Source organism: Pundamilia nyererei, unplaced genomic scaffold, assembly GCF_000239375.1.
Source record: "Pundamilia nyererei isolate P.nyererei 1_Seehausen unplaced genomic scaffold, PunNye1.0 scaffold00162, whole genome shotgun sequence".
Lineage (NCBI taxonomy): Eukaryota > Metazoa > Chordata > Actinopteri > Cichliformes > Cichlidae > Pundamilia > Pundamilia nyererei.
The window spans coordinates 1,403,323-1,427,498 of record NW_005187563.1 but is presented as its reverse complement, the minus strand read 5'-3'; the positions used below and the strand labels follow the sequence as shown (position 1 = coordinate 1,427,498).

General features: G+C 41.6%; 1 protein-coding gene across 5 annotated transcripts in view; it reads right to left on the bottom strand.

Moving 5' to 3' along the window:
• usp6nl (USP6 N-terminal like) overlaps positions 1 to 24,176 on the bottom strand; it is a 94,686-nt gene that overhangs the window by 3,142 nt on the left and 67,368 nt on the right. For all 5 annotated transcript variants that reach the window (XM_005745682.1, XM_005745681.1, XM_005745678.2 and 2 more), the window contains 11 exons: positions 22,245 to 22,324; positions 20,149 to 20,188; positions 17,838 to 17,918; positions 10,060 to 10,167; positions 7,995 to 8,104; positions 7,290 to 7,338; positions 5,658 to 5,778; positions 4,737 to 4,831; positions 4,523 to 4,588; positions 3,339 to 3,438; positions 3,099 to 3,251 (listed from right to left, as the gene is read on the bottom strand). In XM_005745682.1, the coding sequence (XP_005745739.1) occupies positions 3,099 to 3,251; positions 3,339 to 3,438; positions 4,523 to 4,588; positions 4,737 to 4,831; positions 5,658 to 5,778; positions 7,290 to 7,338; positions 7,995 to 8,104; positions 10,060 to 10,167; positions 17,838 to 17,918; positions 20,149 to 20,188; positions 22,245 to 22,324 (1,003 nt within the window). The remainder of the gene's footprint in view (positions 1 to 3,098; positions 3,252 to 3,338; positions 3,439 to 4,522; positions 4,589 to 4,736; positions 4,832 to 5,657; positions 5,779 to 7,289; positions 7,339 to 7,994; positions 8,105 to 10,059; positions 10,168 to 17,837; positions 17,919 to 20,148; positions 20,189 to 22,244; positions 22,325 to 24,176) is intronic.

Genomic DNA, 24,176 nt, shown 5'->3' with positions numbered 1-24,176 from the left:
TACAACTATAAAAAGAGAGAGCGAGTACTCAGCTTATACAACCAGTACAAGGTTTGACATTAGTACTCAAACTTGCTGCTTTACATCTGAAAGAGATGAGCGGAGCTGACAGGAACACACGGTGTGGGTTATGTGGGTGTTTTAAGGGAAAAAGTGATGACCAGAGTCAGGTCAGGACGACAGCAGCTGGAGGAAGAGGAAGCGCTGTGGGAGTTATCCAGGAAGTCGACTTATTGGACCTGCATCCACAGACTAAAGAGCGTGTGCGTGACGAAATTACCCACTGACCTCGGTCACTTTTGTTCCACCACAAACTGCTTAAAACCCACCGGGCGACAAAGTTAACGTCTTTCACTTATTGAATTTGTTTTAATTTAAAGAAATAGAAACTTGGGATTTTCTACAAATTTCAACTGGTTACATTTTTTTTCCTAACCAACTTTTCTGTTTTGTTTTCTTCGTTCATTTCCATTCACGTTTATTAGACGAGCCAAAACACAATCCTCTTTTTCATTCGTGCGTTTTATTAGATAACAAATCAAACTTGTGTTTCTTCTGCTACTGCAAGACTACAGCCCTCAATCAAGAGGTTTATACAGTGCTGTGAAAAAGTGTTTGCCCCTTATTAATTCCATAGTTTTTTGCATATTTATCACACTTACATATTTCTGATATTGGAACAAATATCAATATAAGACAAAGATAAGGGAAGAATACAAAATGCAGTTTTCATTTATTAAGGAGCAAAGACGTTATAAGCCCTTAACCCTAATAACTGCTTGTGCCACCCTTTGTAGCAACTGCAATCAAACTTTTGCAATTACTGACTACGTGTGTTTCACATTGCTGTGGAGGAATTTGGGCCCAGAATTGTTTTAATTCAGCCACACTGGAGGGTTTTCCAGCACAAACAGCCTGTTTAAGGTCAAAGCACATCAATCAGATTTGGGTTTAAGCTTTGACCCGGCCACTCCTTCATTTAGTTTTTTTTGAGCCATTCAATCACTGTCCTGCTCCAGGTCCAAAGTGCTTCAGGACACAAACTGATGGCTGGAGATTCTTCTTCAGGGTTTTGAATCTTAACTGAGGTAAGTAAGGCCTGCAGTTGTTCAGATTTTGTTTTAAGTGTTCTTTAACTTGTGTGATGCAAACAGAAAAGTGATGCCAGTGTAGTGAGCGATTGTTTTTCCAGCATGACTGTAGAAATGCTGCTGTAGAGTCTTTTCACCTCACCTGCTGACAGGTCAGAGGCAAATAAAATTGCTCTTTGAAGTCAACACCCCTGTATTAAATGCCATTTCTGCAGTTGTTGGAAGCAATAAAGAACTCAGAGTACTGAGTAAATTACATGCTGTGGTGATTAAAAAAAACTTAAATTAAGCAAAGTAAACACTCAGAATCATAAAACTGTCAAATCTCACAGTTCAGCCTATTCAGACACAAGGATGCAGATTAAAATAGCCCTGCTGCACAGCAGCAGCACATGTGGCAGCAGATAGCTGTTAAAACATAAGTTTAACAAAAGCCTCCAGTGTTCAAAAAAAGGCCCATTATCTTGTCAGCAGGCAGGAAAGTGAACAGACTACTATTAAAGTTGTGTGGGCTCTGGAAGAAAGGAAAGCCCTTCCTCCTTCAGCTACAGCTGCTGTTATAGAGGTTTATATAGTGTGGCGCAGGAGGAAAGCAACCACACAGGAACCTGGAAAAGACTGTGAAGACAGGTGTAGATGCATTAAGGACCTTTATCTAAATTTACGGCTGTGCCTTTAAGTAACATTAGCACAAATGCAAGGTTAATTTAGAAGATGAGGAATTTTGTCTCTAAAACTAAAGTTCTCCACACAGAGTCATGCAATACTTTTAGCTTCCCACCAGAGGGCGCCTTATATCATCAATTTTACATCTGCAGCCACATTGTAGTCAAAACAAAAAGGAGAAGGGGGTCAAAAACTAAAGGTAAGAGATGAGCTAACCATTGAAGGACTCCAAATAAGCAGCAAAGCAAGTCTGAAATATTATGCTGGAAGATCAGTTTGTGACAGAAACAAAGAAAAATAAACCCGAGTGCTGCGGGACAGACAGGCGACAGACAGGACGGACTGACTGTGGGACAGATGGACAGAGACATGGAGAACGAAGGACCAGTCAGGATAGCCCACCGGTTGCTGTTGTAGGAGGGAATGTGGCCGCCGCTCACAGCCACACTTTTGTTGTTGTTGGCTTACATTGTTTGAAAGAAGAAGGGAGAGAAGGCAGATTAATGAGGAGACAGAGCAGGATTTGAAAAGCACAGTCAGCTGGCACATCTGTACCAGTGTTTTTGAGGTATTTACCCAGTTTGAGCTTACATTGCATGTGTAGGGGTTAACTTAGGTTCGAACAACCTTAATGTGAGCACTTATCCCGGCTGAAGTTGGGTTATAGGGTAAGTAAATCCAGATAAGGGAAAGAAACCCTGGATATGTTACGCTTGCTTAGTGGTACAGAGCCCAGGCTGAGTGAGAACCTACATAGACACCAGTTAGTTTGTTTGTCAGGGCACCGACTAACTCTGACTAATGTGTCTATTTTTGTGTAGTTGTTTTTTTTTCCCTTTCTTAGTGGTAGCTCACTCATCTTGTGGACTTCAGGTGGACCCTCAGAGGATCTTCATGTATGGATAGAGCCACGCTAGTACCAGCTTGGGTGTACGCTGATTCTTTGATTCCCTTTGGCCTCTTGATTGTGAACATCTCAAACAATTCTCTTACATTTTGCCACTAAATAGAACAATTAAGAAAAGTTGGAAGATGTTTCTATTTCCAAATTTATAGAACTAAATTGCTTTTTCTCCTGACCAACAGATGAAGTAGATCATAGATTGAGTGTACAGCGATATCCTCAAGAGTAAAAGCGTAAAATCTGACATTTGGCTTGGATTTGTTTGTCACATTTGCACTAAAAGGGCAACTGGAGGTGAGGTTTCTGGAACTGTTTGTGCATAGAGGAACTTTTGTCACTCTCCAACACAAGTTTAAAACCAACTGGAGACTGATTTACTTGAGAAGAGCAGACTTTTTGATAATTTATAGAAAATGGATTGTTTGGTGCAGAAGTACCTGGTGCGGGCAGCTCCAGCTTCGCCCTCCTGAGCTCTGTCATGGACGCCTGCAGCTGCTCGATCACAAAGTCGTCCTCGCAGAAGAAATCTTTGGACAAAGTCACCTGCAGAAACTCCACCAGCTCCTCCATGGACAGCTTCATCAGGTGCTCTGCAGACACACACACACTCACACTGATGAGAAGTGTTGTGAGGGGTGAAATCAGCTGGTTTCAGTTTGTGGAGGAAACGGTCTTACTCTTGTGCAGTTTGAGGAGCGTGTAGGACATGGCAGGCAGCACTCTTTCACCCTCCAAGATATAGATGTCCCAGATCCTGAGGGTCAGTGTGAAGGGAGTCTGACCACGAGCAGAACGAAAAGTTAGACGATAAGTTACTGAAGAAGGTAATTTATCTATATTTTTGTGACTGTCAGCAGTTGCCGTGAAAAAAAAAAACGAACTTAACCTCTTACTTTACTGGGAATTATTTTAAAGGAGCACTGATTACTCTAACTTACACAAAACATAATCGTAATCTTTTAAAAATCCTAAATACTGCATGCATGCTACGACCTCCAAAAGCAGCCGTAGCTTTGCACGTGCAGCAGACTCTGAGTCAGCGATGGGTCAGTGTACAGTGCTGCTTTTTGTTGTGATTACCAGTCAAAAGGAAAAAGAGAAGTGATATTAGTCGTCACAGCTTTCTTGTTGAAAAGGAGTGGGAAAATGTCCCGGCATGGTCTCGTCAGTCATTCCAAAAGCTTGTTTAGTCACTAAAGGCGATTGAGTCTTTGCAGCTTTTGGAACTCTTTTAAAAACATATTTATATCATGTGGTTTGCCATGACTGCTGATCCTTTTATCCTCTTTAATATCCAATATATTCTATTGTAACCTTTCATATTTGTTGCTTTCATTATGGTTCAGAGCTTTGTAACTTTCTTTGAAAGTCTTGGTTTTAAAGGTGCTTTATAAATACAAATAAAGTAAAAATCCACCACTGACAGGCTCCTAAACCTCTCACATTCCTGGCGATTACAAGCTGTTTACGGGCTGTTAGAAACGTGTTGGGTTGGTTGGTTTTAATCATTGAATTGGAGCAGCTCATTGGCTGAAACCAAGTAGAGAAATCACAGCATCGGTTGTTAATAATAAAAAATTATTCAATAACTTCAGTTACTGATTGTTGGGTTTCTCTCTGCAGCATAAAGCACCTTGGATGGATGGATTCACAATTATCCGGGCTTGGCATCAGGAGTACACTAGCTTATAAAGCCCTGAGGCTGGGAGTCATGAAACCCTTCACGTGTACAGGTGCCAACAACCTTATGATGGAAATACCCAGCTTATAAGTTAACCAAGTTACGTTGCTGCTCTTCTACATGTCTTCATAGATCCTTTTGAAGGTTGTGAGATCATATCTTGCTTGTAACTGCACTCACTCTGTCCAGAAAGCACTGGAAGAACCACTTCATGGTGTAGAGACTGGTGAACACCTCTTGGTTGTCCTGCAGCAAACAGAAAATGGTGACAGAGTGAGGATTAAGCAGCCACCTCTGAGGGATTAAAGGTTTCATTTCTGGCACTATGACTGGCTGGTACGTCATGCAGCACTTGCTTCATTATTAATTGTCACACAGGTCTCGTGTTTCTCACCAGGTGCTGTTTCAGTTTGGGCATCATCTTCTTGAGGATGCGGTCGTGGTGCTCCTGGAAACGCATCAGCTTCGGGAAACCAGGGACAAAAAACCCTGAAGGTGTGGAGAAAAGAGCCGTAATGATGATCATCCCTTAAACTCTGTATGTAAACTTACACATCTGTGTGTCCAGATGTTTAAAGTTAGATTCATGAGCTCACTGCAGCAGCATGCGTGCTGCTAATTTGTCCTGAGTGCTTCCTCAATGATGCCTTTCGCTGATAATTTTATCACTTAACGCTTGATAAGACTGGAGGAGGTCCAGAGTCGCTCAAGGTCATTTCAGTGCAGAGACCAGAGTCAGTTAAACACTCTAAATGTCAAAAATGCAAATCTGGCAGCTGTGGTCAGAAGATTCGTGCCTTAACCTGACAGAACAGATGGTTTGTCACCTTCTGAGCAGCTCTGTGGAAACAGGAAAAGGCCAGGCATGTTTTTTTAAAGAAGAACTTGGCAGATGATCTGAACCCTCTGTGACAGCAATTTTAGGCCAGTAAATTCAAACGTGGTGATTACACAAAGTGCAACGGACAATCAAAGTTTGTCTATGCTGAGGATTTTTGTAGTTTGACATCTGAACTCCACTTTAAGGAGTCAGCATGCAACACTCAGGCTGCAGGAGCTGTGCACACTGAATTCAGTACAAGCGGTCTGCACATCATGTGCAAGAAACGTCCTTTTTCTTTTCTTCTGCACATTCAGTTACAGTTCTTGTTTAGTTTAACCATTAGTGGAGCGGCTGTACATTCCAGCTTCTGTGTCAGGAAGCTTTACTTGGCGATGAACATGAGAACAAAAGAGTTGAAAGAGAAGTATATAAATACGACCACAGGCTGCACTTTGAGAACCCTGAGCCTTCAGAAACAGGTGCGCACGTTACCGTGCATGGCGTGCTTCTGCCCAGACAGCAGTTTGACGAGAGCCCAGAAGGCGTCCTCTTCATTCATGTAGATCAGCAGCAGAGCTGTGATCTGACTCATGCCCTGGCAGTAGCCCACCTCCTGCAAACACACATCAATCAGCTGAGGGGAAACAACAACGGAGCCATTCTTTGCTTTACTCTTGTAAACTTGGCTTAACTTAATTTACATACAGTTCCTTTATTTGAGGTGAAACACTGAGATAGTTTATAGTGAGATAATTATTAAAGGATATACAAACTTTGATAAAGTAATATCTGTAAGTGCAGATAAGTCATCTCCATCCATTATAGAAATACTTTGGTGACCTAACAATAAATCTGTAGTTCAGCATTTTTCAGCCCTGCTTCATTATTATTACACACAAACTAACACCACTGTTATCACCATTAGACATATATTATTTTATTATGTTGAATCGAATGGCAAACTGTGGGTGTCAGGGTTCACTGTGATATTGTGATACTGGGACACTTGGAATGGTTTTCATTTTTCCTTTAAACATTGCCCAATTATACATTTCATATCTGACATTTATATGTCGTCTACCTCTGAAATATGAGGGATCAAACGTGTTGGAGAAAAAACTCTTAGCTTAGTTCACCTCTGTGTGTTTCAGGAGGTTGTAACTCTGAAAGAATTCACAGCACGAAGGTAAAACTGGAAAAGTTACTGTACTTCTTCTTCTTCCCTACTTCAGGGATGACAGTGAGTTGATAAAGTTGAATAATAATCAAGAATTATCTTTTTAAAGAAAGACTTATTTTAAACATCAGCGAGAAATGATTTCAACATTGCAGTAGGGTAAATTTAATGTGAACGTCGATGTCAAAATCAAACTTTACTAACTTAATATTGTTTTTACCCCAATAATCTCACTAGACTACAGTTTTCACTCCAGGTACTACACAAGTATTACCATTTATTGTTATTAGGTTAGTAGTTTAGTAGGTTACCTACTGTTACTAAATGGTTTTATCTTTTTAGTACTTTTATTAAAAAAGAAATGATTGTTGTTACTTCTTTTGGTAATATCAAGCTATTTACTTAATTAGTGTTTCACATTGTTAATAGACTATTACAGTTTTATTATTAGAGCCAGACCAATTTTTAAGACTGACACTGAAACTTGGTCATTTAAAAATCAAATATATCAGCTGATATATATTTATTTTCTCCTGAAACATTTGTAACCTGCAGTTTAAAAATAATCGTTTCTTTGTCGCTCACACTCGCCCCGAGTCTACTCGGATTAGCTGCTTGTTGTATTTGTGGCTCCAAACAGGGGAAGTTGCAGAGTGCCCTCTGGTGGACAAACTATGCAACACTGGCTGAAGGGTTTTTCTCTTGTTTCTTGTTTACTTTTTACATTTCTATATATCAGCCAATATAAATGCAGTTATATCAGCAAGTACTTCATATGAGCCCCACTGACATACCAGGTTTTACCTAGCTGTAATAAAAAGTGTTACCAATATTGCTACAATAACAAAATAGTAGATTGGTGCCTTCGTGTGCACCTTTATTGTCTTCAGTGAAAATGTTACAACTCAAAGTCTTCAGGACGCTAAAAGCGAGCTTGGATGACTCACCGTGTTGTACATGGAATAGGCTGTGAGGACGTGGAAGAGTGCCTGCTGCCTGAAAGCACAAACAAACCACAGTTCATACAAAAACTTTAATAAACACACTTCAGTGGCGTCTTTGGCTTCAAGTTAAGATGTATGCATGTGGCCTGGAGCTGCACACCAGCCTTGATGCTGAGTTGTGTCGCTGCAAAGCCTGAATGCACTTCCAAATATCAGAAAAGCAGTGTGAAAAGGCAAAACGGCGTTAACGGGTACAGGTCTTTCCTCAGAGTCACGCAACAAAGCGGAAGGCAGAGCAGAAAGGGGACGTGAGATCTCTCACTTCCACACTGGAGAAGCCGCCTTCTCCTTGCAGAGAGTGAAAATGCATGCATATCTGCAGATGATTACTGACTCCCGTTGTGTTTGTGCTCTTGTTACTTTTACTGAGATTACGTGTCAAATAGCGAGAGCTGTCATTGTTCTTGGGCTTTGTGACAGTGAAGTGAAGGCTCGTTGTATCTTCCCCCATGCAGGCACATTTATGTACAAGGTTATGTAAATTGAATTACTCAGGAACTGAAAGGCTCCTTAAAAGGCACACAGGAAACTTTTAAGCTCAAAAATGCAAAGCTGCTTTAAATAAGCAACACAACCAACATTGCTGCAGGTGTGTGCAATGAACTTGCAGATGGTTGCTTGGATGTAGTAAAATGTGAAAGTACCCACTTGACATCATAGCGATGCATGAACATGATGTGGTCCCTGTAGGTTCGGTTCACATCCAGGTCGATCTGCCGGATGTCGGGGGATATTCCTCTGGCTCTGGCCTTCAGTTTCTGAAAACAGCCACAAAACAAAGAATGAATGCAAGCAGAAGTGCCATTTAGTACTAAATAGCAGGCATCTGTGTCCACAGAGTTTGTGGGTCCACCTTGCTGATCGAGCTTTCGAAGCCTCAGCTGATAACTTGGCACCCAACCCTCACTTCTGGCTTTAAAAAATAATAAACACTAGCGCTGAGGCTTCGAAATGCACAGTAGGGTCATATTATGATATCACTGCTATAGAAACGTCTTGCAAGAAAACTGCCAGCTGAAGGTGAAAAAACTCACTTGTTTCCCCACTTGAGGTGACCCCCCCCCCCAAAAACCCAAACAAACAAACAAACAAAATGGTCAAGTAGAACCAGACTACAACAGAGGAGAAGCTAGCAGCAGGTAATGTGTGACCTAAAGGAAAACAAGCATCTCAGAGCGTGGCTGGATCACTCCATAGTTGCACTCTGTGTTACAGGAAGAGCAAATAGTGGATGGAAATTAATGCTAAGATTACAGGGTGATGAAGGAGGGCTCTACGCAGCTGGTTAAAAGAGAACAGATAAAACATCCCATGTACTAAATATTTTTCACTTTTTTTACACGACAATATTGTTTCAGGGTGAAGCAGCAGACTTGGGTGTGAGCGATGGATGAGAGCGAGGCTGCTGCCTTAGGCTACGTCCACACGTACCCGGGTATTTTTGAAAACGCAGATTTTTCTATGCGTTTGCACCTTTCGTCCACACGTAAACGGCGTTTTCGGTCACTGAAAACGGAGATTTTTTTAAAAACTCCTGCCAGGGTGGATATTTTTGAAAACTCCCTTTTTGCGTTTATGTGTGGACGAGAAAAACGCAGCGTCAAAGGTGTGCCCATTTTTTGACGTCACACTGTGCGCCAGGTTATTGTTTCGGGGAATATTAATTTCTACAATGGCGGACTTAGACAAAATACCATTACTGTTAATTTTACTCTCTGCAGTGTTTAAATATATACATACATATATATACACACAGTTACTGTCCCTCCACACATAGGACTCAGTTCTGCTTCTATGCGCCATCTTTGTTTACTCTTTCCCACCCAGGCTGACTTCTGATTGGCCAACATTTCTACACGGATAGGAATATAGCGCCACCTGCTGCTTTGGCATGTTCCTAGCAGCGTTTTACGTGTGGACAGGATTTTATTTTATTTTTTTTTAAAAACAAAACGAAAAATCTCTGTTTTCAAAAAAAAAAAACCCGTGTACGTGTGGACATAGCCTTATTTTCAATAATGCTCTTCTTCTAGAATAATTACCTGATTTAGATGTTATGCAACCCCAGGCTTTAGTGGAGTTTGGTTAATCGGTGTAGGTGTGAATGGTCTCTATTTATTCTGTTGATTTTTTTGCATAGATTATTGCAATTTTCCTTGATATCATTTTTTCTTACTGACAGTATGTAATGCTAACTACAGACAACAAAGTTTGGGTAATAAATGTTTAAAAAAACAAACCAAACACGACTAAATTACACCTCCTGAAAACTGATGGATTATTGTGGACAGAGCTGCCCTGCTCACAGGGGAGACATCTTCTCTTTTTCACTTTATATTTTCCACATCATTTAGTGCATGTGGCCTAACTCATAATTAGACCACTTCCCAGCCAATGAAGGCAGTGATATATTGATCTTGCTAGCTAAACTTTCTAATGAGATCCCAACTTTATGCAGGAGTGGGGAAAAAAACCAAAAAGATCTTTACCGTGTGCCGGAGCAGGCCGTGCAGCTTTGCACAAACACGATTAAACTTCCAAAGCTGCTGCTTGGCCACAATAACTCTGAAGCTCAGTGAAATCAAATAAAGCCGAGGTGTTCGTCAGCTCGCTTATGAATCTTTATGAGGCTCGCGTTTTGATGAACGCTGCAGACATTTTATAAACTTGAGCCTGAGAGACAGTGTTTAGCTGAGAGTTCCTGGAGTGATACCTCATAGAAGTCCTTCTTCTCCTCCTTTATTTTGGGTATATCGAGCAGCAGACACCACACCTCCCCTCGGAGCTGCAGGGGGATTCCCTTGTAGATCCTCCTGAGCAGCTGGAAGGAAACAAACAGCAGGAGGTCATCGTTAGCAACCTTCAAAAAGGAACTTTAACCTCAGACAATCACTCCACATTTAGGCCATCAGAAGGGCCGTGCAAGGTTTAGTCCAACAAAACATTAAATGTGAAGACAGGATGAATGTGGTGGTTCTTTCTTTTCCTCTGCATATTCAGCATAAGGCGATAAGCTCACAAAGCCTCATCTGTGACTTTAACAGGTGTCACCGTGCTCTTAGGATCATGGCCTCAATCTCTTGTGAAGCACTTCAGCTGCAGATCTCTGGTTAAAAATATTAGTTTAATAAAGTGTGAAGTCTTGTTCTGGGAGCCTTTCACATTCACTTTAATTTCTGGATTATTGAAACTCATTTTTCATCTCCTCTGCCTTCACTTAGTCCAGAAGTCACTCTCATAGATCTCAGCAGTGAGGTTCAGGCTATAATGACAGCACTCATGTTCTGATTAGGAGGCATAATACTGTAAAATCCACAGCAGACTTACTGTGAGCTCGATTATATGTAACTGGTATGAACCACAAATCTGTTTGATGTCAAACTTGTTATAACAACAACAAAAAACAATTACAAGAACTGCTCTACCCACAATCCTAAAACTGAAACAGCGCCCCTGATTGGTGGAGATTGTGGTTACCATGGAAACCTTTAAGCACAAAGCTTTAGAAACATTGAGAGTGACAATCACAGCCAGGAACAAAGTGCTGTAGCATACTGACACACACCCCACAAAAACCTGTCAAATAAACTTTACTTTACTTTTCTTTACTTTCATCTTAAGTTATTTTTAGTTTATGTAACTATACTGCAAAAATGTAACTATGGCAACACATTTTCTTTGTACTTTTATGTTGACAATGTTGTTTTAATCCTCGTTTTTAAAGGTCTAGTTTGTTTAATACATAGTTTGCTTTTATTGATGTATTTCTTGTTTTAAGCTTTAGTAAAAAAAAGCCTTTTAATGTCCGTGCTCTTAGCTAAGCTGGCTCATTTTTAATTGTCCTCTATCTCACAGCTGGCTACAGACGAATAGCTGGACTGTAAACACACACACAAAACGTCAGCCAAGAAGAACGTCTGAAATGATCCATCCACAATTAATACTTTGCTGTGTGTGACTGGATTACGTTTTAAAAGTCTGCTTAATTAAAAGCTTCAGAGGAAGAAGATGAGGGCTAAACTCTTTTTGGGCGCTATTAAAAAGACGAGAGCCTCGTTCAAAACGGGAGACGCCTGGACCCGGGACATGTGCTAGCCTGTGGCTGGGATGAGTAAAAGAGGTCATTAAGCCACTGACACTCCACCAAATGAAATACACGACCAAACTGAGTAAAATTCCACATTTCTCTGACTTTGAATGTTATTGGGAACATTTTTAATAATCCAAATACACCAAACAAGGATATGTTCCGCATTATAACTTAAACAGGAAGTTGCACTGCATAAACTAGTGATTTAAACAAACACACGGACAGGAAACACCAAGTTGCATGGCCGTAGCTGCAGTCCACTGACATGTAACTGGGGCATCTGGCAGCTGCCAAAAATTACACAGAATACAGAAACCTTCCCTCATCTTGTCAAAGCTGTCAGACAAACACAAACAGTGCGTGCCTGAATGTACGCTGCACCCTCCCTGAGAGAAAGCAAAGGGCTTTGGAAGGTGAACCACGACCATCTGGCTGGATGCACACGGAGACTGCGGGCAGTGAGAAGTCTAGATAGAATAGACTGCTATGCATGCAGAACAGTCCAGAGTAATCCAGTGTCGACAAAGAGATGGGAAATCAGTCAGACTCCGGCTGAGGGAGATTAAGTCTTAAAAGGCAAACTGCTGGAACAGCAAAGCTAATCGCAGCAGTGAATTCTCCGTCTCCACCTATTAAAACCCAGCCAGCCGTGTGCGTGAGCACAGGTGACTGACAGCGGAGGCAAACGGAAAGGATGGTAGAGTGTTAGGAGGCAGCACTAAAAACATCCGAAGACTAATCGCAGCACCTCAGTGTTCGGTGCTTCCCAAAACGAGCCAATCCCCAGAGACGCAACTTTGAAGCGTGTTTCCTCTCGCACGCCCACACTGATGACTTGTGTCTATCCGCCATGTTGCAGTCAGGTTGTGTGTTTAACCTCTTCATATTTTTCTAATATTGTAGTTTTATCTTAACGTGACAAATCCATATTTGTGATTGGTCAGATGCTGACTTAGATGTTGATGCTGAGGGAAGGAACCCTGGACCCCGTCCCTCTCCTGAGGGCGGCTCTTCCGAAAATAAAAGCTGTGCTGGAAGCTGATTGGAACAAAAACATCAATAGTTAAACTTCTAGTGAGGGCTAAAACATTTAACTTGTTTTAGTCTACACAGATCTCAAATAATTAACGCAAAGCATTCTGCAGAGTACAAAATATTGCAGCAAAAGTGTTTATTTACATTTTATTTCTGAATCTGAACCTGTTTTTGTTGCTTTACAAGAAACACAGACGCAGAGGGAGTCGGGCCGGATTTACATGTACGAGCTGAGAGTTAATCAGGAGCCATAAATCAGACCCCATCTGTAACCTCGCGTCACATGAGTGTGATGCACTGATGTGTGTGTGTGTGTAGCTGGTGTGTTTTCACATTTAAAGGTCTGAGTGGTGTGTGTGTGTAAGATCTGAGAATTAATGATGACATTTAGTTGGGTGTGTGTGAAGTGTCCAAAGCCTCCACTCCATCAGCCTCCTACCCACCACACTTGGGACTCGCTTGTTTCTAGTGCAACAGCCTTGTAATTAGGCTCTGATGAGCGAGTCAATGAGCGCATCTGTTACACTAATCATCCTCCGAGCACGAGTGTGTCTGTGTGCCTACATGTGTGTCAACATTTACATTGAAAGTGTGCTGTTCACGCTTTGGTTTGCGCTTATCTTCTGCACAGACAGAACTCGCTGTGTGCATGGATTTAAAATATGGAAGGAAAACATTGGGGGTGCTTAAAAATAAGACCTTAATTGGTATTAAAATGTCTTAAAATCCTCCCTTTAAAGTCTTAAAAATGACAAATCTCTCACATTGTAACCAGACTCTGAATCTGCACACTTTTACCTGCATTACATTTAGTTATGACTTATTTAGTTTTGGTTAATTTAAAGCTGGACTTGAGCCTCCTTACACTAAACAAGTTCTTCCAGCAGAGTTAAAAAAAAATGCTGAAGTTGAGATAAATTAAGAACAAAATTCTATTTTTCTTTTTGCTACAACTACAAATAATGAGCTGCACATTATTGTGGCTTCAATTTATGGATCTGTGCTGGCAGTGTTTTTCCCTCTGAAGCTAAAGAGGTCATTGCTGCAGAGTACAGCCTGCAGCAGTGACGGCCTGTATCAAAAACTGGCGTTTCTTCTCCAAGTTGTTAAAAATGTGTCGTTTGACACGGACGCCTTAACCCAGCTGGTTATGATAACAGTAAAACAGGTCTCATCACAGAGTGACAGAGTTTGTATGAGATCAGCAGTTGGATTGGGATGGTGTGGGATCTGTTGTGGTGGAGAGCTGAGCATAACAGTGAAGCTGTCGATTTACTGGTCAGGCTACGTTTGCACCCGCACCTGTGGTCCTGAGCTCTGAGTAGTGACTGAAAGGCTGAGATTGAAGGAATGGTTGGGCTCTTCCTTAGCTAGAGGGTGAGCAGCTCGGTTATTCGTGAGGGACTTGGAGTAGAGCTGCTTCCCCTCCACATTAAAAGGATTCAGTTTAGGTGGCTCAGGCATCTGAACAGGATGCCTCCTGGATGCGGCATTTCGTTGGAGAGGCATTTCGGGCACGTCATACCAGGAGGAGGCCTGGGGCAGAGTCAGGACTCGCTGAAAAGATTATCTCTCGCCTGTTTGGGAAAAACTTCTTGCCATCCCAGATGAGCAAGAGGTGGCTGACGTGAAGGAAGTCTGCGCTGCCTCCACGATCCAAGTCAAGATGAGCGGTAGGAAAATGATAACTATATGGTCTCAGCACACAAAAGGACACTTTTAAGTGCACTCAAGTGTAACTTCAAAATGTACAGGGTAAATGTTATGAAGAGGCATACTGTAACTCTAACCGAGTTAAAGTATGTGTGTGAGAATGCATTGCTTGTGCTATGTACTGCACTACAGCAGCCTGGACAGCAGTGAGCTTTTCAAGACTTGTTGGCAATGATGGAAACTGAATGATTTTTACAACACATTTGCCAAACATTTTAACTTTTAATACTGCTTTAAAAGTTGTAATATGAGGCGGGCTCCATTTTAAGGGAAGGGATAGTTCAGTAGGTAGAGCGGTCGCCCCGTGATCATAAGGTCGGGGGTTCGAATCCACTCAACGGCTACCCTAAGGTACCCCTGAGCAAGGTGCCGTCCCTACACACTGCTCCACGGGCGCCTGCTTAGTGGCTGCCCACTGCTTCTCTGAGTGAATGGGTCAAATGCAGAGAAAAACAAGTAATTTCCCCACGGGGATCAATAAAGTATACATTATTATTATTATTATTATTTTAAAGTGCAATCAAAATGGGCCTGCCAGCACCAGTGTGTGCAAATAAATGTTATACCTAAAAATCCTGTTGGCAGTTTGAAATATACCAAATTTAATTAGCATGGATCCACCTCAGAGGCTGTTTGCCTTCCTGAGTTTTCGGGTCATAAGCTGCTACTTTTCCCCCACACTGTGAACACTGCGGCTTATACTGATGTGCGGCTAATGCTAATGCATTTTTTTTTTCATGCGGCCAAAAACATTTTGCCTGGTAACAGTAGACCAATAAAATTGTTAAGTAGTATATATACGGTATATATTTTTACCGGTTGTTAAGAGACGCTGTAATGTTGTTTGTGCACTGTTCCGTAAAAAACCACAAGCAACGTATGTGTGTTACTGATACGTACGTATACTTAAAGGTAGCCGTGTTACCGGCGCTGTTCGAGGAAAAAAAGCATTTGCAGTATGTATTTTTGTATGTTACCATAACGTTTATGTTACCTTGTTTATGTTACCTTACGGATTAAATTAAACGTTAAAAATCCTCACGTGTAGTATTTCTGTGTAAATATCTCATATTATGAGTGAAATGCATACGGCTTAAAATCCGGTGCGGCGGATTTTGTACAAAGTACAAAATTGATTTTCTTTCTAAAATTAGAGCATGCGGCTTTTAATCAGGTGCGCTCTGTAGTCCGGGAATTACAGTAATTGGCTTCACATTTAACACCGGCTCCTTGATGGAGCCTCTCTTTGTCTGGACCCACACCTGAGTGACTGCTGTTGGATATTAATAAAGTCTCCCAGCTGCCGAATGAAGCCATCATATTAGCTGTTTTACAATTCCTCATCATATTCCCAAACACAACCACAAACATCCTCAAGATTCCACTTCCACCCCAGCTTTTCTGAAGAACACCACTTCCTGTGGTGACCAAGCAGTTACTGTGAAGTACTGGACTGGGGCACAGCTATAGTCTCAGAAGCCAAGATTTCAGAACATTTTCTGCGGTATAATTACTATAATGCTAAACACGATAACCGTAAGGAGGATTGGTCTTGTGTGGCTGGTGGGGGTGGCTCAAGGGGAGCTTACATCTTACATCTGCTCTCATACTTTCAAACTGCGGGCTAAATGTTCTCACAGCAGTTGGCAAGTATGGAAATAAAATAAGAGGTATATTGAGCGTGACCCGTTTCCTCGCCGAGCTGACGGCACGCTGCTGACTGACAAAGGCAAAAGAAATATCCCTGAAGCTGAGATGAAGAAAGAAAGGATGGAAGAGGGAAGCGGAGGAGGCGATGTTGAGTGATGTGATGGATCGAGCTAAATGTTCTCTCTGCGTCCTTGGCTGTAACTCGACTTGAAAATGGCTTTGAAATAAAAGGGAGGCAAAACCAAAAAAGAAGCAGAAGGAGAGTAAAAAAAAAAGGAGCCTAAGAGCGCTCTTAGTGCCAGCAGTGAGTGCATTTCAAAGGACCAACACACCTCAGTAATCCCTGCTGAATTCATGCATACAAATGAAGCACTGCGGGGAACACCACAAAACAACCTGGACCTTAGAAGGCACCAATGAAGACAGCCATAGCTGATACCTGCCCCCCTCCAGCTGTCCTCCAGAGACATTCAGCTCCTCTGTATCAGCCGGACTGCAGCAGAGGGCAGAAGTGGACTTACATTAGCTCGGGAAGATAAATGCTGGAATGCGGCTCAGATATTTAAGGGTGGATTTGATGTGTGTTACTTTATCATTCGTGGTCATTTTGAAGCTGCACAGAAGACTGCTTTTATATTTAAAGATGAAATGACCGAGTGCAGTAAAGCAGCCTGTTGGTTTCTAATGTGGAAAACTCTGGACCTTGCTGTATTAAAGAGGACATACTATGTTTACTTTTATTTTCTACAAATATACAGTTACAATGGTGAATGTTTATGTTAAATAAAGCAATTTTTTCATTCTGATCAGAAAACTCACAAAAACCTTTTACACCGACCACAAATTATCTAAAAAGAACGCAGATTTTCAGAAGGAGGTTTTACTGAATTCCTCTCACCATATGTTGGCCAAAAAGTTCTCTTAGAAATATTAAAAGAACAAACCTGACTTTTATTAGAACGGGGCTCAAGATCTTTCTGGGAAAGTCCAGACCCTAAACAGTCTAACACATGGACGCAGCCACTCTCGTTGGCTTCAGACGTCTGTAGTGCAACACAAAGACAAATTCCCAGTGCACAAACCTGTGAATGCTCCTCATCTACTCAGAGAAGTTTGGACTCTTCAGCTGTAAACTCCTGAAACTACTCGGTCACAGCCAACAATGAAGTTCAGGTCAGTTTGAAACCAAAGCTGATGCTTGCCCTTTGGACAAGTCGAAGACGAAATTGCAAAGTAAGAGTTTAGAAGGAGACTTCTTTGGAAGGGTCTAAAAACAGCTGCACTGGAAGCCGTCTGAACTAGCGAATAAGAGCACGACTCGCCCCAAAGGGCTTTATTAACAATACGGTGAAATCAGCCTGCATTTATGACAACATGGTGATTATCTGACCTTTGACATTAAGTGTTTTATTCTTCTCAAGAACATTTGGGGATCCATTAAAATGTAAAACGGTCAGACGAACAATAGTGATGACCGATCGTCTTCTAGACGAGCCGTACGCGTCCCTAGTTTTGATGTGCAGAAGAAGATGAGTTTAACCGACAGACAATTTAAATCAGGATTTCATTTTATTTATTTACTCATTCATATTTTTTTAAATGCCAGAACTTTTTGATCATGTCACGTATGACTGATTTAACTTTGCAGGTTTTAAATCCAGCCTCAGATGCTTCAATAGAAGCCTTCAGCCCATCGACTGCAGCTCAGTGTTTGTGCAGCTGTAGCAGAGGGCGAGCGCTTGCCAATCATCTCTTGCGACACCGTCTAGCGGCTGGCGAATCGATGGCCCCCGCGGACACGCACTACTATTAAAGCAGCTATTAATAGCAAAGTAACAATCTCAGAAGCCACATTGTGCTCATGTTCTACACGTGTCAGGCTAGAACTGCATCAATTAAGGCCAATTTATGGTCTTTGCATCTGTGTTCAGGACAGCTGTGGACAGCAGGGTGCCACACGCTCCTGCTCATAATGAAATCAGTGCTGTCAAAAGGAGAATCACCTTCTCACTGTTCTTGTATTTATCCCAGTTCTTCAGCATCTTCAGCCATTTGGTGGTCCTCTCCACCTCCATGTGTTTTTGCTGCAGAAACAAGAATGAAAACATTAATAAGTTTCCCCTGCAGCTGCACTCGGGTCCACTGGGAACCACAGTGAGAAGAGAACAACATGCAGGTCATTATTTTGTATGTTCAAAGGCGTTTGGAGCTGTTCAGATGCTCTAATTAAAGCCTTCTGCAGATGCTGGTTTGTCTTGTTCGACTTTTGCACATTTCATGAACACAAGCATTCGTGAAAGAACCAGTTTTTACATCAAAACAAAGCATATTTATCATTTAAAATCAGAATTTCAGTAAGTTTTGTTCTCACAGCTTTGGGATTAGAAATTGGGCTTTTACTATACCAAATAAGTCACTTGTTTGTTTAAGTGTTTTATTCATTTCATTTTGATAAATTTGTTTTTCTTCAGTATGGCATTTTGAAATTAAAAACGAAATTTTTCCCTGTAGTTGCATAGAAAACTGCTTTCTATTTGACTGTACGTCCAACACCTCAGAGTATCCTTATGTAACAAAGAACATGAGGATACTCTGAGGTGTTGGATGTGACTAGAAAGAGTTTCTATTTTTAGGCAAACACTAAAGGAACAAATATACAGTATATACGATATACTGAAACAGCTGACAGGGACTACATGTTAACTGCGTCTGGTGTGAGCAGAGGAACTGATTTTAAAGAATAAAAAACCCAAGGCTGGTACACTCCTTTGTTTTCTTGAACAACACTGAGGACGAAGGATGAAGATTATTGCTCTGGTTTAGTGGTGTGCTGAGTGGGAATTTTTCAGAGACTGAGGAATCTGTTTGGAAGCTGGCTTTGTTTTAATTGTTGGTAAAATTATGGATGGAGTTTCCTTCCCCTTGAACCTGCAGACAGGTGACATGCTAAAGTAAAAAGCTAAGCATGTGGCCCCTGTAGTGAGGGGCTCTGATTTTTTCTTGCCATGGGTTGGATCCTCTCATCTCAGCCTATTAACATTTCCAGGTTTTTAATTAATAAAGTTCTACCAAAGCTGCTGGCATTGTTAGAAGAAAAGGTGCCCGATGGCATTACCAACACAGTTTTTATCTCTCCAAACTCGTCATTTTGTTGTACTTCATGCCAAACCAAATCTTCTCCAGTGGGATGTAAACCAGAGTCTACTGGCAGTCAAACCAAAAAGTTCCCTCCAAATTCCCCTCCTAACGCAGACTGTACGTTTCTAAATTCGGCATATTCCTGGAAATTAATTTACTCCTCATTTAAATGTTAGGAAAAAATCTAATATCTAAAAGGCAGAAAAATTGAGTCTAGTCTAATGGCAATACAAACAATGTGTGTTTAGGAGCTGTATGAAACCACTGATCACGATCTTGGGATTTGAAACTATGGTTAAATGGTTAACTCTGGTTAAATGAATGATGCCGACGGGCAGCTGTAGGTCTTGCAGGCTTGCGTCCACACGCCTGTGCAGAACGCATTTACGCATCGTTCTGCTCAAGCGCTTTTACAGCAGTTCGCTCTGACGCAGCAGATGAATGCATGAACCATGCAGCTTGCATTCTGCCTCACTTGTTAACCGGGAGAGGAAGGCCCGGCCGTCTGCCGGGGTCACATCCAAACATCTTTGAACCAACAGGTAACTGCTCATCTGCACTAAGATACAAATAATACGTCGAGTCACTGCGCTAATCTGGGACTCTTGTCTCTTGGGTATCTGCAGGTAGCATTTCATGAATTACACAACACTGTTTGTAATCTCTGAGCAGGGGTGTGAAACAAGGCCCAGGGACCCATGTCAACCAGATGAACACCAACTGGGAGATTCTGGTTGATCAAGCAGCTTTCTCTACACCCAACACCAACTGAGGGAATATCTTTTGGGAGAATAATGTTCATCCGTCAGATCGAATTCAACAGACTTTGAGATCATTGCCAAGGTGGCCCGGCACCTTACTAACCCATGTGTAGGCTTCCCATTTTTATTAGGATCGACCCAGATCTTTCTTTCTTTTTTAACCTCTGGGGCAGTCACGCAACACTAAGCAAGAACTACAACAAAGGGTTTCCTGTGTCCCGTGCTTCAATCTCAAACCAAACCGGTCTATCTTATTATATTCTCAGGGTTTTAATGCAGGGGAAGTGAAAGCAGGAACATGAAATGTAATTTTCTGATTTGCGTAGCTGAGAAGTAGCTCTTTTTTTATTATAAAAATGCCCCAAAGCTGCACAGATGGATTTGTTTAAAAACAACGAGAAGCAACACCTCTCACCTTTTCCTCCACCGAGTCGTAGGATGGAAGTTCAGTCTCACTAAAGAAAGGAGAGGAAAGCAGAAGAAATTAGTAAGGAAAACAGCTGGAGGAATGAGATCTTAAGCCTCTTAACCTCCAAGTTTTTAGTTATGAATCATAGTTGATATATTTTCCTTCCAGAAAATACTTTTTTTTAAAGAGTTCATCTCACTCCCTGACTGTTATCAGTAGGAGGGAACATCACATATGTCAGTGGTCACACAAACAGGAAATAACAGATTGGACATTCCTTAATCTTGTGTCTGTTTATCAGAAGTTAGTCACTGGAGAATAATCTGGTTTCAGCTCCTGTTGAAACCACTCTTACCATGCCTCGACCCCTTGGTCACTTCTGCTCAGAGTCTGGTTTCGAATTATGCAGGAGCTTCCAGTTCAGCCGTATATCTGCTTTACTTTGTGAGGAAAGGATGACACCTCGCCCATCGTTGCCTCAATTTGGTTTACATTGTAAGGTACTGACCCGACAATAATACAGAAAAATCCCCAACAATCACACAATCCCCTATGAGCGTGCAGTTGGCGACAGTGGGAAGGAAAAAATGCATGAACCAATATCTTCTAAAACCTTTACTTTTAAACCAGCGTTAACCCAGTATTAACCAGGACAACTATTTATCATTTCTACATGTACAGACTAATAGCTCTGTATGGTGGCTTCCATTCTAACCACGTCTTTTAGAGATCTAACCAATGCAGAACAGTTAGTGGCTGAAAATGTTACAGCTAGCACTGTTAAAGACAAGCTACATAAGATTAAACCTAATGCTATGCTTCTCTAGCTAGTTTACCAGATGCAATTTCCTTGCTGTCTGGACCAGCCGCCAACTATTTTGGTTCTTTCATCAAATATTATCTAACCTTTGAAATCATTTAAAAAAATCCACCACATTTGCTGTATTGTTTATAGGAAAGGCAGTCCACTAAATCACGACCCATAGGTTGTGTAAACAGTTCATTACAGCCCATAGTAACATTTCATCATGACACGGTTCATAGTAGTTATGAACAGAGCAAACGATGAGGTGAGATGAGAAGTCTGACAGGCCAAGGTAGATGGATATGCTGACAAATCACAGACTTAAACAGTCTGCTGTTTGCTTCCTGCTTTAATAATACTAAGTGCAATAATCCTTTCTGTCATCGTTGTATTTTTACTCAGTTGTATATAGTATTTGTATTTGTATTCTATTTTTATCTTATTGTATATTTATTTTATTCTACTGTATATAGTATTTTATTTTATTCTATTCTGTACAGTTGTGTACTGTATTTATTCTTATTGTATTCTAATTTTTGCCTCATAACTTTTGCACTGTCCACTTCCTGCTGTGACAAAACAAATTTCCCACGTGTGGGACTAATAAAGGTTATCTTATCTTATCTTAATGCGATAGTTAGCTTATTTTTTTTTAAACCATGACTACATAACATCTACACATACAGTTCGTGCTTCAGATTGACTCTGAACATGACACCAGCATTTATACTTTACTGAAGTAACCCAACTTTTGGAAACAGAGCCTTGGGAGATCTAGTCTTGTTCTGGTGGTTCTGCCCACACAGATTCTCTAACCTTAAAACTATTCAGAGGTCACGCTGTTTTCTCCAGCGCCAACTGTCTGCCCAATTCAAAACACTTCATTTTCGTTTTCTCCTGCCCAGTCAGTGACCTTGACCTTAGCATACTCCTGTCCCGGTTTTAACCAATCGTATAACCCCGAAGTTTCTTTACTCCAGCACCCTCCTCCTCCTATCTCTCGTTGGATCGTACCACTCTATCCTCACACTGATGCTCTGTGATTGTGGCCAACCAAGCTGTTTCCTGCCTGCATGTGCCAGCCTATATATAAAACACTCTAGCACAGTGGTGTTTAAGAGCCTCACAGCCTCTGACCAGCCCGGCTCAAGCCACAGACACACTCATCTCTCAGCAACACCCGTCTGGACAGCTGCTGCTCGCTTTCTTTCTCCCTTCAGCGTGGTAGACTGGGCTTTGAAGTTTACTAATGTAGTTATTAGGCCTGATTATAGGCTGTATGTGTGCGAGAGCTTACTGGACGAAGCCAAAGCGGTCGACAACTTTGTACAGACGGAAGTTACTGTCCTCCCAGGGGTCCACGGGGGCGTCTTTTCCCTGGAACAAAGAAGAGAGAAAGGGGGAAAAATTCAGATTGGTGAATTTCTAAATTGGCCATCAAAAATCAAGATGACCTTTGACCTTCTGAGGATGCCCCGTTTCTGAGGGTTTTGTGATTCTTTATAGAAAAAACAATAAAGCAGTTAATCTGCAAAGTAACTGGTATCCTAGTTTGTTTGACTGATGCCTGCTGTTCAGTGAAATAAACTGAACACTGGCTTCTGATGGAGCTCCAAATTACATGCCACCCACGTTCTTCAGGGGGAGAGGATAGTGTTTTGATTGGCTGCTAGATTACATGTGGGGGCTTCGACTCTGGCGCCCTTGAGAAAGTGCGTCGGTGTGAGTGTGTGTTTGTGTGTGACCAGCGATTAACAGGTGTGAAATGAACAGCCAGACGTCCACCTGCGTCACCATCTGACTCGAGGCGTCCTAAAAACCACTCGACCGTCAGTGAAATAGGAAACCCAGAGGCAGAGTGTGTGAGGAAGTGTTATAAAGAGAATATCAGAGAGACAATGTGTGAGAAAAATGAGTGATGGAAGCACAAAAAGGTCAGAAAATAAAGGTACAAATGTCCGAAATGTTGGATATTTCGTTGATTTGAGGCGGGATGCAGCGGCCTTTGTTGATCTGCACACAAGCTTCCTTCTTCCGAACCATCTCTTTGAAACTGTTAAAGCTGTTTTACATTCACAGTGAGATAAAGGATTGGCTCAGCCAAATACATCATTCATCTCAGCTTAGCAAATCTTAGCAATGACCTCAAATCCAGGAGAACTACGACCATAAATACTAAACAGTACGCTAGTCCCCACTGATGCTGAGAAAACTTTCTTCCAAGTTTGCTTCAACTTCATGTATGTATGAAGGACCAACGTTTTTTTCTGATTTCACTACATACATTCTAGTTCTGATCTGGCTTTTACCCAATTTTATCACAAAATCTGAATCATGCACACCGATCAGGGATAACATTATGACCACGACCTAATATTAACCCATCGAGGCATGGACTCTCCAAAGACCCCTGAAGGTGTGGCGTGGAATCTGACAGCACATCCCACAGATGCTCGACTTGATTGAGAACTGGGCAGTCTGGAGGCAAAGTCAAAACCACTCCTGCTGAAAGAGGCCACAGCCATCAGGGAGCACCGGTCCATGAAACGGTGTAAATGCTCTGCAAAAGTGCTCAGGTTGGTGGTATGTGTCAAAGTAACATCCACATGGTGGGAAACCTGCTTCTAACAGCAACTTTGAGGACTAAGTTTAGTTCCTTACAAATATATCCCACCCACTAACAGGTGCCTCGATGAAGGGGTACTCAGTGATAGTCACTTCACCTGTCACTGATCAAAATGTTAAGACCAATAAACCAAGAAGGATTAAAGGAGGAGGAGCTAAAACAGCTTGCTTTGGACAATGGCTGAGCTGAGGAAAAGAATCTCCAGCATAAGATAAACAAGGATTATTTTGGACTTTGAATCATGCAAAGCTTCTCTACTAGAGTCCAACAAGAAAGGAGTGCTTTTATGGGAAATATCTATGATACAAACTTGAACACCTGACTTTTGTCAGACATTTCAGCCTAAAGTGATTTTCTTTTGAAGAGCTGAGTGAAAAGTAGAGCTCTTTCTGTGCCTCTGTGCTGTTCAGCAAGCAAGCGCCCAGCAATGTGAAAGACAAAAAAAGTAATAAACATTATGTTTGCTTCCAACTTCATTTTATTGAGTCTACATGTTAAATATGTTTGTTGTTAAAAAGCTAGAGGCCAAAACTTATTTCAGAAGGGGAGTATGCAAAACAATTTTTTGAGCTGTCAGCTGCTCAAACGACAGGAAAACAGGAA